This window comes from Rhagoletis pomonella, unplaced genomic scaffold (genome assembly GCF_013731165.1).
Source record: "Rhagoletis pomonella isolate Grant_MI unplaced genomic scaffold, Rhpom_1.0 Rhpom_scaffold_00006, whole genome shotgun sequence".
In the NCBI taxonomy this organism is placed as follows: Eukaryota; Metazoa; Arthropoda; class Insecta; order Diptera; family Tephritidae; genus Rhagoletis; species Rhagoletis pomonella.
The window spans coordinates 80,341,071-80,358,346 of record NW_023458560.1 but is presented as its reverse complement, the minus strand read 5'-3'; the positions used below and the strand labels follow the sequence as shown (position 1 = coordinate 80,358,346).

Genomic DNA, 17,276 nt, shown 5'->3' with positions numbered 1-17,276 from the left:
TAGTTGTAAATACATATCTTTTCTTTTAAAACGAAAAAGCTCGAAAATTTGTTTTTTCGTTTAAAAAAACAAGAGCTTAACATTTTAATGAATTGAATTTTTGGATCAACCTAATGTAAAATAAAATCAAATCAAAGTGTGTTTCCACTTACATACATACTACCCAAATCAAACGGCAACTGAAATGTTCAAAAACATTATCGAATAACGAAACCACTGGAAAAGATCAACGACAGAGAAAAAAAAAGAAACAAGTACCAACGAATTTAACCACCATCAGCGCTGTACCGATTTAGAGAGTCCGAGAAGTTTACCAAACAGACATCACTGCAAACAAAATCATATAATTTTACACACATGTAAGTACCTACATATATAAATGTATGAATATGAATAAAATAATATCTACATACAAATGTAGTTTTAAGTATAGACGTTACGAATTAGGAGGCATTTATGCTAGGGCTAGGGTTGCCACAGGAAGACCAATAAGCACAGCTAAATTGCATCACGCCACAATAACAAAAAAAAGCGGGATATATGTATGTATGTACCAGCAGCCGTTGTAGGAGTTGTAGGAGCATCAGCATCCAGAATGCCAAGAGCGTTCGTTAGTTCCTTCGTTCGTTATTACGCTGCTGATGCAATTACGAGAGCGACGTCTAGACGATGACAACGCAGGAGCTCTCACATCCTCATCCGCTCAGTGCCTTAATCCAGTCGTCGATTTTCAGGTTGAGTTGGGAGTTAAGGGAGCAAGAAATGTTGTACTATTTGTTTTGCTTGCAACTGAAATGGCTACTTGCGCGTGTGAGTGCTACAAACACAAATTTGTATGCTTAACGACTTCTGAAGTCGCATTTGCTTGCTCGGCTTGTTTGTCTGCTTATCGTCTGACATCATCGTCATCGTTCTTCAATCCAGCTTTATGTAGTTATGCCATAGTTGTTCTTCTGTGGCTCTTGCAATCAATTTATTTTGCAACTCGTTGCGTCTACTTCCTCTTGCTCACTCTCTCTCTATGTATGTATCTACCCGTTGCTCATTACTTTTATGCATTTCCATTTTGAAATCTAAATGCTGAAGTCGGCAAGTACATATGTAAATGTTTGTGTGTTTCAGCTCAATATCCTGTTTGCCGCCGGCACAAAATGAAATCGCAATCACATTATCGCGCTTCTCCTATTCCATCATGCATTCGAAATCCGTAGAAGCAGGGCCCACCCGGTGGATATTTACTTTGGTGTACTCTTTCCACTTTTTATGCCATATTTCACACTTCACGTTTCGTTTCCTTTCCCATTGCACATGACTAACTACAAATGCGTTTGTGTTCGGATATATGTAAGCACATTAGGGCGGGTCAAACATAGGAGAATTCTACGTGTAGTTCTAAGCAAATTTTCCAAAGAAACTATGGGTCTAAAATTAATTTGATGTTTGCCAAATTATGAAAATGGGTTTCGAAGAAAATGTGAAAATTTTCACTGTTGGTCCCTTTGATTGAAGTTTTAAGAAAGGGTTAGGTGCAGAAATGGATTCCTCATATCGAAATTTAAGCTCTGCTCTAGGACATTAAAGCAAAATGTTAAGAAATCTATTTTCGCAATTGTTTAGAATTACACTTAGAATCTTTCTGTGCTATAATCGCATACCCGAAAAATCCCCCATACTAATTGACCCGTCCTAATGTGCATATGTGGCTATATCATGAGTAGCCCAATAATGGCCCAATAGGGATAACGTGTTAAAACCAAGATAAGCAACAACTTCACCGCAACAAGAGCTACAGCACAAACTCATATTGCCCAGAAGGCCACACCTGGTGAAACACAATCCTCCAACCTTAATTCGATGATATCGCTTGCAAGGAGAAATCCAATGGTTAGTTCCTCTCAAACAAGTGAAAGGAACCAGGAGACCTGCGACGCAAACATCAAACGTCTTGGGCCTTCATGTAGTTGGCTCACCATCCAGCGAATGTCGCCTGCTGAGTTTGTGGCGGATGGACACGGAGCCAGATCGATGACCTGCTGTACGGCCAAGGACTTCGGGGCAGGGCGCATGTCTCTAAAGCCATCCACCAAGTCAAAAGTGCTGATCGTCATCTGGCTGCATCCTCGAAAGAGAGGATCGGGAGGAATTCGTGAAATTGCAAGCATACATACCGTCACCGGACACGAATAAAGACGCGTTAATATTTTGACGGCGAAAAAAGACGCGTAAACAAATCTGACGAAAGGCGCTTAAGTAAAACTTCGGTCAAGAAAGACGCGTGAATATAGATTTATACCTGGTCAAGAAAAACTCTTTGGCGAACTTACTGTTACACTCGCAAACATAGTTGACCGCGATAATGAGATGACGCGTCTTTCTTCGCTGAAGTTTTTTTATGCTCTTTTTTCGCGGTCAACTTTTGAGCTCGAGCCTTTATTCGTGTCTAGTGATGATACATTATATGGTGAAGTTAAAACATTTGGATTTCGACATCAAATCGTAGAGATATATGCAGAAACTCCATTGCCTCAACTTTTAGAATGGAACATGATTGCTTAAAGATAACAAACGCAAGGCCGAATTACAGCGGGCAGAGGTTATGCAAATTCACGCTCTACCGCCGCTGAAACCGTTGAGTATCATTAGGTCATTGAGGCCAGACGAGGTGTTAGGATGAGTTCTAAAGTCACAATAAGTCCAAATTCGCAAGTCCATTAAATATACGTATCTATCTAAAGCGCAGACTGCTAACACAAATAGTGGTAGATGAAGAACCAGGAACGGTACTCTCGCTTGCTGTGTTAGCAGAAGATCGGAAAATCATATGCGTCATAGATGGGATCAGCGAAGACGGAAGGATACATCTGCACCACTGGAAATCGCTCCAACCCGCATTGGCAAAAGTAGTGCTGCAAGTGAAACAGGTAAGCAGATCGAATCGGAAGTCAGTGCTTGTCTCATAACGACACAGAACGATGCCTTGAACACTGGTCAGACCCACATTCACATACAGAGGAGGAGTTATGCAATTTCTGTTCAAAGTCCAATTACGTATCTACTTTATAGCCAACATTCCAGCAGGGTAGCCGCAAACGAGTGTCGAATTCTAACTCAAGGCAAATATAAACAATGGCTTTGTTGCACATAGCCTGGGTGACGGGGCCACCCACCACCCAGCGCGCCACCACAAACCACTTCCCGCCTAGACTGCGAACAGCAGCCAACCATCGCATATTCATTTTACTCGCATTCGATACGCCAACACCACCAGCCAACACCAACATCACCGACAAAGAAACCAAGCAAATAAATGTTCGAATAATCAAATGACTCGCCATGCCAGTGAGTTGAGCGCCCAAACCTGCTCAATCATTTTGAAATGCGCTCGTAAATTAGAAAAATCGTGGTTTTGTTTGTCAAAATTTGAAACTTATTTTACCAGGCGCACAGAACGCGTCCAACAGCGAACGGTCATCGAATTTAGGAATTCAAATTCGAAGAGTACTTTTTTGTCGGCGTTAACACTCAGGCGTCCTTCAGTGTGCACTAGCACTCATATGTATATGAGTATGTATCTAAATATGTATAAAAGTATATGCTGTGGGCTGGCTGATTGCCTTTTTGTTTTTTTCGATGTTAGAATGGTCTTTCTGTTTCGATTGAACTGGACGGTTTGTGGCTTTCGTTTTGATTTTTTTTTTTTTGTCAATTTTTTGCATTGGAATGAAAGTAACTATGCATGCCCTTATATTTGTATGTCGATATATAAAGAAGGGATTTTGCAATCACAAATGATTGTTGGTGCTAAGGCGAAAAATTTCACTATTACAAAATACATAGAATTCGTATGGAGGTATGCACATACCCAGTCGGACCCAAACAGTTGTTATTTTGAGGTATTGATTTCTACATGAGAAATTCCAAGTAAGTAAATTTAATTTCTATATGGAAAGCTAGTAAATATCTACCCATCGACGGCTGAGTGGAAGATCGAGCTGACTCGACAGCCAGTTCGAAGATGTCCTATCTCAGACAACTTTTCGAAAGCGCCCTATTTCAGAATTTGGCTATAGTACGCCATATCTTCACCGCAAATATATTTTGAAAATATGTTCAGATAAGGCGTTTTTGAACCGCATTCTGAAATAGGGCGTTCTTCAACCAAATTCTTAAATAGGGCCTTTTGAAAAGTTTCTGAGAGCGTTTTCGAGCTGGATGTATTAATTTAGACTGAAAAAATGCGGTTAATTTGAGTCATACATAGCTATTAGGAGCAAATCTCACGAGTTGTTACATTGAAATTAAAATTAAAATTTTAAAAGATATACTAAAAGAAGTAAAAATAACCACTCAGGCTCATAGTGTACCCGTAGTTGCGTATGCAACGTATACGCCACGTAGCACCATACGCAGCCATCCAACACCTTTACTCGCACGCCTTAACTTGAAAGCCATATTTAGGGGATTCACAAGACGTGCTAACCGTCGTAAAATCTTAAGCTTTCACTTAACTACCTTTGCATGATAAGCGTTGGTGTTTTTCCCGATTTCAAACGTTTTCAATAATATGCTGAGTTAGACTTAGGCTGTGTGCGAATAGGTCTGAATTGCTACCTAAATAGAGAAAAATCCTAAATCACTGGAAAGTGTCGGTAACGCAGTGAATAGGAACAATTTAGATTTTTCTTCGAGCGTACTTCTCAACCTAAATTGAACTGTGAAATATAAAAGGGCGCACGATTAAGCGAACAGTTATTTTTTTAGAAGTTTTGAGTAATTTTTATCTTTTCTATGGCACAAAAAAAAATATTCAGAAAAATTTCAGTATAAATATCTTTGAATTTGGTAAAAGTAAAGAACATGCGTGGCTCGCCCCATATTCCTGATTTTGTTGGTATGAATTTTGGTTTGCTGCAATTTAAATTTAAATTTTCAATATTTTCAAGAAATTATTTTTCTAAAATTATTGAACCAATTATCAAAACGTGCATATGGTTGGAAAGGTAATTGAAATACCTTTCATTAACTATGTATATCTATATAAATAATATATATATATTTCGAGAAAAACCAGATTATGCCCTTTTTTAAATCAAAATGTACGTTTTTCTTAAAAAATATACGTAATCAATTATAAGTTATGTATATAAAAAAAAAAAATATATTTAAAAACATAGTGAAAATTTGGTAAAAATCTATTTTTTATTATAGTGAATTAGGTATTTTTTAAGATAAATATAAATTTTTATAAAAAAAATTGCTATAATTTCTTTTGGTTAGTTTTGTCGAATCTATATACTATACTAACCTATCTTGGATAAAGGGCAACCTACGTACAAAATTTCGTTGAGATATCTCAACAGACAGACAATTTTTCTATATCTATTTCGATTAGGTTTGGTTGTTACAAACAACCGTTATGTGAACAAATTTATAATACCCTTGTGCACAGGTGCGCTCGGGTATAAAAAACAATTATGATTTTTTTGAGTAACAATGAAAAACTGAGGAGTTGCGGTATTTTTTCGCCCAATAAACGTTTTAAGGCTAAAATTATTCAGATACTTCATTTATTTTTAGTTGTACTCCATTGATTTAAATAAAAGCAAGAAATTCTTTAGCGAGAAAAAAACCACTCGTTCTTATGTTCACACAGAATACTACAGAAAATATCTATATGATTTGGTGTCATATACTGCCCCAAATGCACTGTTAAGTAAATCCTTTCATTATTAATAATTACCCTCATAAAATATTACCTGATATTTGGCACATACCTCCTTGCACCTTCTGTATTTTATTTTATTTTTTAGACCACTCCTAAATTCAATTATATTAGCTGACTAATAGAAATTCCCTCCCACACACACAGAGTTTGTGCCACTGTAATGAGTTACAAAATGAACAAGGCCACTCATGGCGAAATTTGGACGTTTCATTGCGAGCAATGAGAATGTAACTACAACAAATGTTGGAGTCGCACTCGAATTGCGTTTGCGAAAAGCGCGTTGAGTTCACGCAGCTAACTATGAGTGCGAATCTTCATAAATAGTAGTGAATACGTTGACGTTGATGATTATGCGTGCGCCATTAGTGAGTGGGTGGTGATTGAGGGGAGTAGGGTTTAGGCGTTTGTTTACATAGTACTCATTTACTTCATTACTATGGCAGCTGTTTCTAGCGTTTCTAACGATTGAGTAACCAAGCAAACTATTCAAGTCGCTGGTGACGACAATGGTAGATAATGTGTACTCAGCTTGCCATTATAATTGCATTTGTATGCTCTGTTTCTAGTGCGTGCATACACATGCATGGTACATCTACATGATTATTTACTTATTTTGACAATTACACCGTACACACCGTAGATACATTTGTGGCATTCCCTTGAGAAAAATTTAAAATAATAAAACATTTTCTACATTCATAATTGGTATGCGTTTAAAACAAAGCCTTCCTTGGAGTTGAATCCTAGTACATACTTAAGAGAGAAGTTTGATAAAGCAGTGACGTTTTGAACAAACGTTATTTTCTTTGGCAAAAAGGATTACATTTCCCTTCCAAATAAAAGTTTCGCAAAATATGCGTTTTTTTTTAAGTAATGACCTCTTTATCCAACCCAAATCTCCTACCTCTGAGCCACTTCTTCAGGTCTATAAACAGAAAAAAAATCGCTAAGAGCTAAAGCTGCAGAATATTCTGGCTAAGGGAATAATTATTTACCTGATTCATGAAATTTTGCCATTGCTACTGGACATGTGTGTATTCGTACATTGCCCTGGTGGAAGAGCACTTTTTTCTTCGTCAAATTTGCTGCACCCAACGCACAGATCGCGCTTTTCTGTACCCAATATTCATGCAAAATGTAATGCATCCAGCCTGTTGAGATACATATATACGGTCCTAGGCACCTCAAGTACTTTCATTCTCAGTTGGATTTATCAACGTTTTCTGGCGTGACTACCTGTTTTGAGCGACCCGAGCGTTCAGAGTCACTTATGTTGGTACAACCGCAGTACAATTTAGTAAACCGCTTCTTAATTAGTGAGATTGATGGTGAAGAGTCCCCACTAGTAGTTCAAAAGGCCACTGACTTATGAAACCGACTTCGCACATTTATAATCCCACATAATTATTTGCCTATCATTACGCCCATTCTACGTGGATCTACCAAAAATTAGAGACGCAAAAAGCTTATTTGTAAATTTCCTTGCAGGGTCTGCTATTGGAACTTTTATTTTAAGTGCGTGCGCACTTGTCACTTTGTATGACGTACATACATACTACCTACGTATGTATGTATAATTGAAACTGACCCATTCGAATGGCTTCCGCGCTTTCGATGTCACCAGCAACCGATATGCAACAATCCTCCCAGTGGGTTGACACTTCGTTGTGCCACCACTATTTACGTAGTATGTATGTGAGTTGATAGATACGTATTATGGCACGCATGAGCCGTCAATTTGGCCATTGCGTCAAATAAGTAAATGCATGCATCCATCTACAATATGTACATACATACATACATATGTATGTATGTATATTTGTATGTACAAAACTGGAAGTCTAGCATTGAGTTTCAAATTTGTTTTTTTTTTTTGTTGTTGTTTGTATGCGTACATATGTATAATACATTTTGTACATTTATGGTCACACTTTTAAAATACCAAATTCGTCGGTAATATCACAGATATGCGTATACATATAAATGCGTATATATGTACATGAATATGTTTGAATATGTTTATTAATACTGGCAGTTTTGTTGCTGTCCATGGCGGCTTTAAATAGCTTTAGTTGGGAGGGTTTGCGATTGGCGGGGTACTTATTGGGGTGACGTTGCACAGTGGCTCAAAATTGGCATTTTGTGTTCACAATTCAAGGGAGCCCTAATTTTTCATTCAATTTGATTAATTTTTAACTTAATGAAAGCTGATAAAATTTTCAAGAGTTCAGTTGAGCCGAAAGCAAATTCTACTACTTAAGTACTAAAATTTAAAGATCTATAAAACTGCATACCCAAAATTTTTCTAGAAACTAAATTTTTTTGTTTAATATTTGCGAACATTTTTAAAAAACAATTACATTTTTTTTTGTGAATTTTTTTTGTCGTTTCGGGAGCACCCTACAATTGTTTTCAACTTGTTTTTATTATGTAACATTTATTAACTGGAACAGGAGATTTTCTTCAAAAGTGCTACTTTTTCTACAATTTGCACTAAAAAATTTAGTACAAACAAATAAAAATTCAAAAATCGGGCTCACATAATTTAAATTAAGTGAAAAATTAAGGCCCCAATCAACACTAAATTCCAGTTTTGAACCACTGTGCTTTGGTGTTCCACCACTTTAACTGGTTTTATCAGCTGTTTTTTTTTATTAACGAAGCTGCTGGTCATTTATTTTATTTACTGTTATTGTCGTTTTATTATATTTGATAGGCATTAAGTATAGTTAGTTTGTGTTGTTGTTATTGCTATTGAAGCTGGTTGGATTTTGATTTGGATTTATTAATGCTTGGTAACATACATACATTAGTACATACATACATACATACATATGTATATATATAGTATGTAAAAAAGCATTCGAATAATTTAAACTGAAAATTTGTACGATATAGCAGTTACATTTTTGGACTTTAAAAACTATTAAACTTTGTTAAGATTCTTTTTTTTTGCTTTCCCACTTAACACAAAAATTTTGTCAAATCGGAAAATTTTCTTCATCAACGACATTAAAATATAGGTACATACGTATAATTCGTTTTATTGCCATACGTTTTTTCCAACGTTGTTTTCTCCCTCAGCGCAGCATTGATTCAATTGAAACAAAAACAAACTGACCATGGCGTAATTTATACATACATATATTTGAACACACATACCTACCCGTTTACACAGCTGCTTTCGTTTCTGTATAGTTTTTTTTTTTTTGTTTATTTTCCATTATTTTTATTATTAGTTGTTATGTTGCTGAGTTAATGAAATAAGAGAGGACTGCTGGATGTTGGATTAGTTAAAGCTGGTGGGACGTACGTACTTGTGGTTTTTATTGCGTGCTGTGTTTAATTTGTTGCGGCGTGTAGCGCTTATCACCAACAACAGCAACAACAATAAGCATTCATAGTAAACCAGAAATAATAAAATATGCCCAACAATCGCTATGATACATACACATACATATGTACAAATGTACATACCAACATAAATATATTTTTACATACAAACATACATATGTAAATGAATTTCGGGCATACCGAGCTATTTGCTGAAAAAACGCCGTATAAAAAAAATATATTGTTCTGGAATTTTGGCTTCCTCGCAACTCTACTCATTTCCACTTTGTTTCTTAATTACAACAAGAAAAAATGATTCTTTGAGAATCTAGGGAACCAAAATGATTCTTTATCCGATACTAACCATGTGGTTTAAATTATAAAATTTTCTACGATCTTTCGGTGTCCAACTAAGTTTCAAGGGGGACGTCACCAATGAAAGGACTGCAATCCCACGTATAAAATAGTCCGAAAACTACGAGAGAGTGAAATCACCTATTTTCTTCTAATCCTTTGGACGATGTGTTAGGTGAATTTACTAAGTCTTCGCTTATTTTATTTTAATATTAATCAGTAATAATTACCAAATATTAACAACAGATACAAAATCCTGCCAAAGCTTCATAATGGCTAGGAACAACGTACCCAGGTGCTGCTCCTACCGCAGAAAGCTATAACTATCGCATGTACTGCTGGAAACTCAATAACCATCTAAGATAATAACAAAAACAACAGCTGCTGTACTAGTCGCTGCAATTCACGATCATTAGCCAGCCAACAACAATTGCTGACGATTGCGTTAATCAACCGAGTAAAGAAAGAAAATTCAACAACAAATTGAAGGCAGGAATGATTGATTGCATGAATGGAGTCACAGCCAACAATAACAAAGCGCAATGACATACATACATATGTACATACATAAGTACATAACAGATATTTATGTGCATACATACATTTGTATGTATGTATATGGCGGGGTTGTGCGTAATAATGACTTCCACAGCAAAAGTGTTCGGAAAATCATGAAATTTGTCCAAAGGAAATAACCGAAACGCACACATAAATATGTTTAATGTATATATGTATGTAGATATGGACATACCCAGTGCGAAAAAGCAATGTCTCTAATGCATAAAGTAATGTCGGAATATTCGTGCCCGTTGAATCGTACCCGACACCCACAAAGTGATTAAGCCCATATGTATGTACATACATATGTATCTATCGAGCATTAGTAATGTTTTAGCGTAATATAGACAAAGTAAACAAAAATGGTTTGTTAATTTTACTGCTATAGCATACTCATTCGATTACATTGGGATGCATGTTTTCGTCATTCTTAATTGCCACTCTTGTATTTGGTGACACTAATTAGCAGGGAACGGATTTCCTTTTGTTCCGCTAAAGGGACAGAGTATGTTCGACTAAGAATGTTCATGATTTAGCTTTCCCTTATTCAATATATACACATTTTATGTTGCCTTTTTTAAACATATTTTTTACCTTTAATTTAAACGTTCCATATTTAAATTGCACGCCACTTGTTTCCCCTCACGCTGGGCGCACGTTTAGTATATGCAAGGATTATATTCGTGAAAATCGAATGAAAACGCTGGCAGCAAACTTCAAAATGCTTCTTGTGGTTCAATGTTATTACAACTATAGAGATTAAAGTTTTGTGAGTTAAAAACTCGAAAGGAGGAAATAGTCAAAGATTCAAAGAACAAATTTTTCATATAATGAAACTATGTAGTTCATGGCTTTTCTTTACTTGTAAAATAAACATTTCTAAAAGATAAGTATTTTTTTATTTTTTTATTATTTTTCGGTTTTTGTCTTTTTTTAGTGCCTTCTTTTGCCTTTGTTTGCAATTTGTATCTCCCTATATTTGCCTTTTCTAGCCTCTCTCGTTATTTGTTTAGCCTTTTTTTATAGGTTTTTATGTCCCGAAAATCCGTACCCCGCTAATTAGCAATGCATTACCCATTTTCCGGCCGGGTATGTACATACATATGTATGAGTGTGCGCGTGGAAATCAAGCGCATGACATGCACAAATGTAGCTGCCATATTTACAAATGTATCTACCAATCTACAACTACAGTTGTTGATTGAAAAAGGCAAACATAATGAATACAAAGTGAAATGGACATAATTAACTTATGTAATTATCGTTATTTGTTGTTTTTGGTGTTGTGCATGGCTTAGGTCATTTGTATACATATGTATGTATGTATGTATGTATGTATATGTAATTGTGTACATACAAAAATATTTTTATTTAATTGGCGTTAATTTATAAATAGATTCGTGCACACATATCTACATACATACATATGTACATACATACATACTTATATTTGTATGCTCACATTTCCAAATAAGTTCATCTGCTGGTATTAATCGCTTAGTTGCTTAGCCGATTGCTGTTGTTGTTGTTGTTGCCTTCACATATTGTTTCTTAATTTGGTTTTTACAATTTGTGTGCCGTTTGTTGCCATTGTTGCATTAGTATTATTTAATTGCACTTTTGTTTTGCAAACGCACGCTCGACCACGTATGTACGTCCATACACACATACCCACATATGTATGTATGTATGTATGTACATACGCATGTGAACAGACTTTACACCTGTGCAAAGTGCCAAGTTGAACTTTTCTTGAATGAATATGCAAACATATAATCGTACATACAAATTCATTTTTGTTTTATTTTTTAATTTTTTTACAGCCTCTTCTTCGTATGCAAATCATACGCATTGTTTTCATAAAAGTCAATATTTTCACTTTTTATTGTTGTTATTATTTATTATGTTAGCTGCTTTTACATTATTTATCAGTATCGCAGTCGTTGAGCGATTTCCATTAGCTAAAATACTTTACAATTTGCTACGCTTTTGTTTTGTCTGTGAGAAATGGCGTAATTAATTTGTATGTACAAGTAGGCAGCAGCATATTGTCGTTTAAAGTACAAAACTACTTAACTGACATTTTTCGCCAAAAACTGGATTTGCTCACACAAGCTCTTGGCTCTAGCCCTATGCATTCGTCGTGAAATATACTAGCCAGAAATGCAATTGCTTTATAAAAAAGAGCGCCATTTTGAAATATGAGTGTTTTTACTCTCTAGAAAATAATTTATGCGGTTTTGTACTTTAAACGATGCTTTGCATTTGTATATGGGAGTATGTGTATATGCAGGTATAAGTGATGCATTTACTGGGAGATACCCTGCAGTACGGGGGAGTGACTACTGAACTGGTGAATCGGTAGCTACCTCATAAACACCGTCAATTACCGACCGACTACTTGCAGTGTATTTCATCGATTACTTTTACAAGGCAATGTCCTAGGCGGTAGTCACCATCGGCTCTCTCTGCACTACCGAGAGTTACTAAAGTAGTCACTTGCGTGATTTATGGGCGCCCTCTGTCGTAGTTTTTCGCTATCCCGCTTACGACTGGTTCGACTATGCACTACCATGTGCACTACCACGGGTTAATAGAGTAGCTACTTACCTAGGAGTCGGTGCAGTAGCGGTTCAAAAGTAGCGATTGACTCCAGCAGTACTGCAGGGTAGTGATAAAGACATTTAGATGTCAAATATGAGGAGATGCACTTCAGATACTTTACTGGGGCTATATTGAAGGTTACCGCGAGGTCTTCGGCTTCCCTGCTTGCACTTAATGAATATTAAGACAAAGGATGTGTGTGATCAATTTTCCAAAAGGATAAAAAGTTTTAATATATTTTTAGATAGTTATATATCGTTGGTCCTCTGTAATAACGACTGAATTCCAAACTTAGAAAATAAAAACTGTAAAGTGTACAAGAAGTAGTAAAGTTTACTACAGTAAGGATTGGATTGGAGACATGGGGCACTTAACCAGTAGTAGGAGTTTTTAGTTTTTGAATTTTGAATTGTGCCGTTATTGCAGATTACATCGATATAGTATGTATGTATGTACATATATTTCTGAAAAAGGACATTATGGGCCATTTTCTCAAGTAGCTTTTACAATTAATCGCCCTTTGAATTTAAATGCTGTTCCGAAACAATTTATTTCAACGAGTGCCAAAGGAGCATATCCGCCAATGATAAGTCCCATCTGAAAATATACGAAAAAAGTGTGTATATGATGTTTTTGAAAAGGACTCCTTAAATCATCCAAAGTTAACATAGACGGGGTGTTTTAGGAGTGCTCCGATAATAGTCGGAAGAGAGATTTTACGGTTACTCAAAATACTTCTAATTTTACTTATAATTAGTATTTAAATATCGTCACTAGACACGAATAAAGGCGCGAGCTCAAAAGTTGACGGCGAAAAAAGACGCATAAAAAAATTTCAGCGTCAAAAACTCTTACGTACTTCGCCAAAGTTTCTTATAAGCATCGTTTTTCGCAAAATTTTTTTAAACGCCTTTTTTCGCCGTCAAAACACTAGCGCGCCTTTATTCGTGTGTAGTGACGACATTTGGATTTTTTCATCTTTTCTTTTTATTAAGAGTACAAAAACAAATAAAAACGGAGCAACAATGAAATACATAAATAAAAGAAACTACCTCTTATTTTATTTTAAAGACATTCCTTTGCGGTTTGGAAACACTTTGCGCTCGTTCTATTAATGTCATTGCCAGATCCAACTAATTTTCTATTAAATGCTCCTAAAAAGTTCTAATGTCAGCCAAAAGTAATTTTGTATGAGTTATTGTTTATTTCTGAACGCATGCGCAGCTGCCATAACTTCAATAGTTTTTTCTGCGCCCTTTTCCAGGAATATTGCAATTCTTTGGGGTTGTTTTTCATAAGCTTTTGTTTGGGCATTGTTTGAGTTAGTTAGCCGAACACCGTACCGTTTTCAAAATAATGCCCCACTTAGTTCACTTACATATCGTTGCCTAAAGGTGAAAAGGTGTCAAGTCCATGTTTTGAAATGGTACAGGAGAGACGAAAAATCGATGGAGTTTTGCATTATTTGTTATTTTGCATCAAAAACTAAATTTTGAAAAAGAGTGGACTTGATACCTCTTCATCTTTAGGTAAATTGAATTGAGTTAGAAATTTGTCAGTTTATGGCATTAAAAATCTGACAGAACAGATTCAAAAAACTCTTAAAACAAGATAACAAAAAACAAAAAACACTTCGACTCCCTTTTCACTCCATACTCTGAGCTTTCTAAAATGCTTGGGTTGAATGATAAATCTGTAAAAGTTTGTTGCTCGCTGACTAACCATAATTTTTGAATTATTTTTCTTTATAACGTCAAAGTTCTTTTTTTTTTAATTGTGTACTTGCGCTACAAGCCAGGGCAGTCAATACACTTTCGCATTTCTGATCATATTTATTTATTTATTTAATATTCGCCAGTAATTAAAATTGTACATAAAAAAAACAAAAGAAATTAAGCATAAAATTTTATAATTATATTAGTTACAAAGAAATTATACCTACAATCTCCTGCCATGCACATACATATGTACATATGCATGTAAATAGCAAAATAATATATTCAAATATTTTTAAGTATGTGATAGATAAAAAAAAATTATGTGGCAACGCCTTAACTTTAAAGTTGCTCTACTCGGTTTTATCGCCCGTCAAGTGTAAACAAAGATAAGTTTAATTAAAGTTTTGAAAGCAATTAGCAGATATGAGCAGATAATAATTGTGTGCCTTTAATTACATTTGTTGTTGTACTTAGAGGTATGCATGTGGTGTGCCTTAGCTGTTGGTTTTCCAACACATCGTCACTTTTAAGACCTTAAAACGTTTTTGGAGATACGGCAATTTTGTCTTGGTAATTAAAATCATAGCTACATAAATACTTTAAAATTTATTTACGTACTCGAAAGCATTTGGGTGTCAGGATAGACATCCAGTGTTTGAATTATTGACGACTATTCCAGATTAAAAAAAATTTAAATACGGAGACCTTGATGTTCCTTTACTATTTTCTTAAATTCGAAGTACTTGGAGATATACATACTACGCGATACAGGAAAAGAGACGCACGGAAATTTTTTAATATTTTTCTGGGATTCTTTTTTAATTTTCCTGGATTGTTTCGGAGCTTTTGGCGAAATAAATCGGAATTTTGTGTACTGAACCGCGCAGGTATTCTAGGATACCGGTTAAATAGCCGACCGTGGAAAATCTGGCTGCCCCATACTGGGCAAACGCCAAAAGAAAATGAAGCCCTAGTAAATCGAATTCATTAAAATCCGCAGCACAAGCAGAAAATCACTCCCTCGGAAACTGAAAGGACAGCATGTCGCCCAACATAAAATGAGACTTGAGACTCGGCGCATATGTATGTATGAGTGACACACCAGGCACTTACTTTCAGAGCGTTAGAAAAACCGTAAGTCAAAATCGAAAGCCTTACTTGACCAGAAAATTTTCACTCTGGAAGGATCGTTCCATAAACTGAACGATAGGATGTATGCTCCGTCATCGCGACACGCGTTCTGCGGGAAGGCACACGAAGACCATTTCGACTATTTTGTTCTATAACCGTTAGCCATTGGATTACGCAATAAATTGAAATAAAACTTCTGAAAAATATTCGCGTTTAATGCACGCGTTTTCATTTTATTAGCCAAATATCTACCATTAACCGAAACATTTGCTGGTGCTAGGGTTGTATATATGTACGTATACTGCCTTTTTCGATGCATCTACAACGCGAAATCAGCTAACGAATAACTTAAAGCAGAACAGCCATAAAAGGAGAAACAATAAAAAAAAAGATTTGAAAATTATTAGCATCGGTGCCCCAGCGCCACACTCGGTCCTCTCACCTAAATTCTTGCTTTTGTGCCAACCTGTGCTCCATAGTTTTTCTCTCTCTCTCTCTCTCTCTCCGTCTGTATTTTCTCTGCCTCTTTCGCCAGCTGGCATGCGCCTATTTTCGCGCGCATATTTTCACCAGCGCTCCAGCGCCCAGCACCGAGGCCAGATTATCAATTTTATTTTTGTACCTTTTCTTTTTTTTCGTTCCGTTTTTGTTTACAATATTTTTATTCCAGTTGCCAAAGACATAGCAAAAGCGAATTTGCCAGCTCCTTCCCTTGATCCCGTAACTTGACTACGGATATATATACATACGAGTACAATATGGTGGTTGTGTGCATTAGGATATCTAGTAGATATGGTGCTTAACCTACTATGCGTTGATGATTTCCTGTGCCGTCGTGGATATTCGTTGTTGCAGGTAACTTGTTGCTTCCAACAAATTTTATCGCTTCATTGTCTCGCGACCAAGCGACCGAGCGTGAGATTGTCGCATACGATTTGTTGACTTTTGCTGACTTGTGCCTTTTTGCACCCAGGTTTTTATGTACACATGTGCATCTCCTATATATACATACATATGTGTGTGTGTGTGTGTATGCATGCAACTTCAGCTGCAATCAACTCGCGGCAATTTGAAAGTTGCCCATTGTTAGGTGCTACTTCTCTGCAGTTGATGGCCATGTTTATGGTGTTGTTGTGATTGCCTACTTAGCGCGCGCGCTTGCAACATGCATCATCGAGTTTTCCTGCAATTCAATTGCCCAGCTGGAAATCATGTCGTTGAGTATTCAAAATGAGGCGCTTGCCTGATGAACCACAAGTTAGATAAATGCGACCTATGCCATTCAGCAGAACTCTAATTCATCGAATATATGTACAATAGTATGTAGAATGTATGAATATACAACGTATATATGAATATTATAGGTAGCCTAGAATCTTGATTGTTATAAAAAAATGTTCACCAAATGAAAATCAAAAATAATGTTAGGCATTTTCTTCCACATATGTATGCATTAGCGTGGGCCAAAAATCCGCTTGTTTAGAATTTTGATTGGTAATAGCAAATATATGGTTCATTATGCTTTATGAAAAATCTGTGTGAAATTTGGAATTTTTCGGTCAATATCCTAGGCTCGCCCAAGTCCATCAAAGTTCAATATGCTCAAAGAATAAAAATTAATAAATAAATTAATTAATAAATTTTTTTACTAAAATTGCAATAACCTTCGAGAAAGTATTAGTCCTACATAATTTGGTATATGAACCTTTTTTGGAGAGAATCGAACTTAGCTAAGAAAAAAAATTTTTTTACTACTTGAACTTTGGTGGACTTGGGCGAGCCTAGGATATTGACCGAAAATTTCCAAATTTCACACAAATTTTTCTTAAAGCATAATGAAGCATATTTTTGCT

At 35.9% G+C, this 17,276-nt stretch overlaps 1 protein-coding gene across 1 annotated transcript in view; it reads left to right on the top strand.

Moving 5' to 3' along the window:
* Window positions 1–211: 211 nt before the first annotated feature.
* Window positions 212–17,276, top strand: part of LOC118742164 — a gene marked incomplete at its 5' end in the record, with an annotated part of 45,953 nt that continues 28,888 nt past the window's right edge. Inside the window, one exon of the mRNA XM_036474124.1 lies at window positions 212–359. Coding sequence (XP_036330017.1) covers window positions 212–359 — 148 coding nt within the window. The remainder of the gene's footprint in view (window positions 360–17,276) is intronic.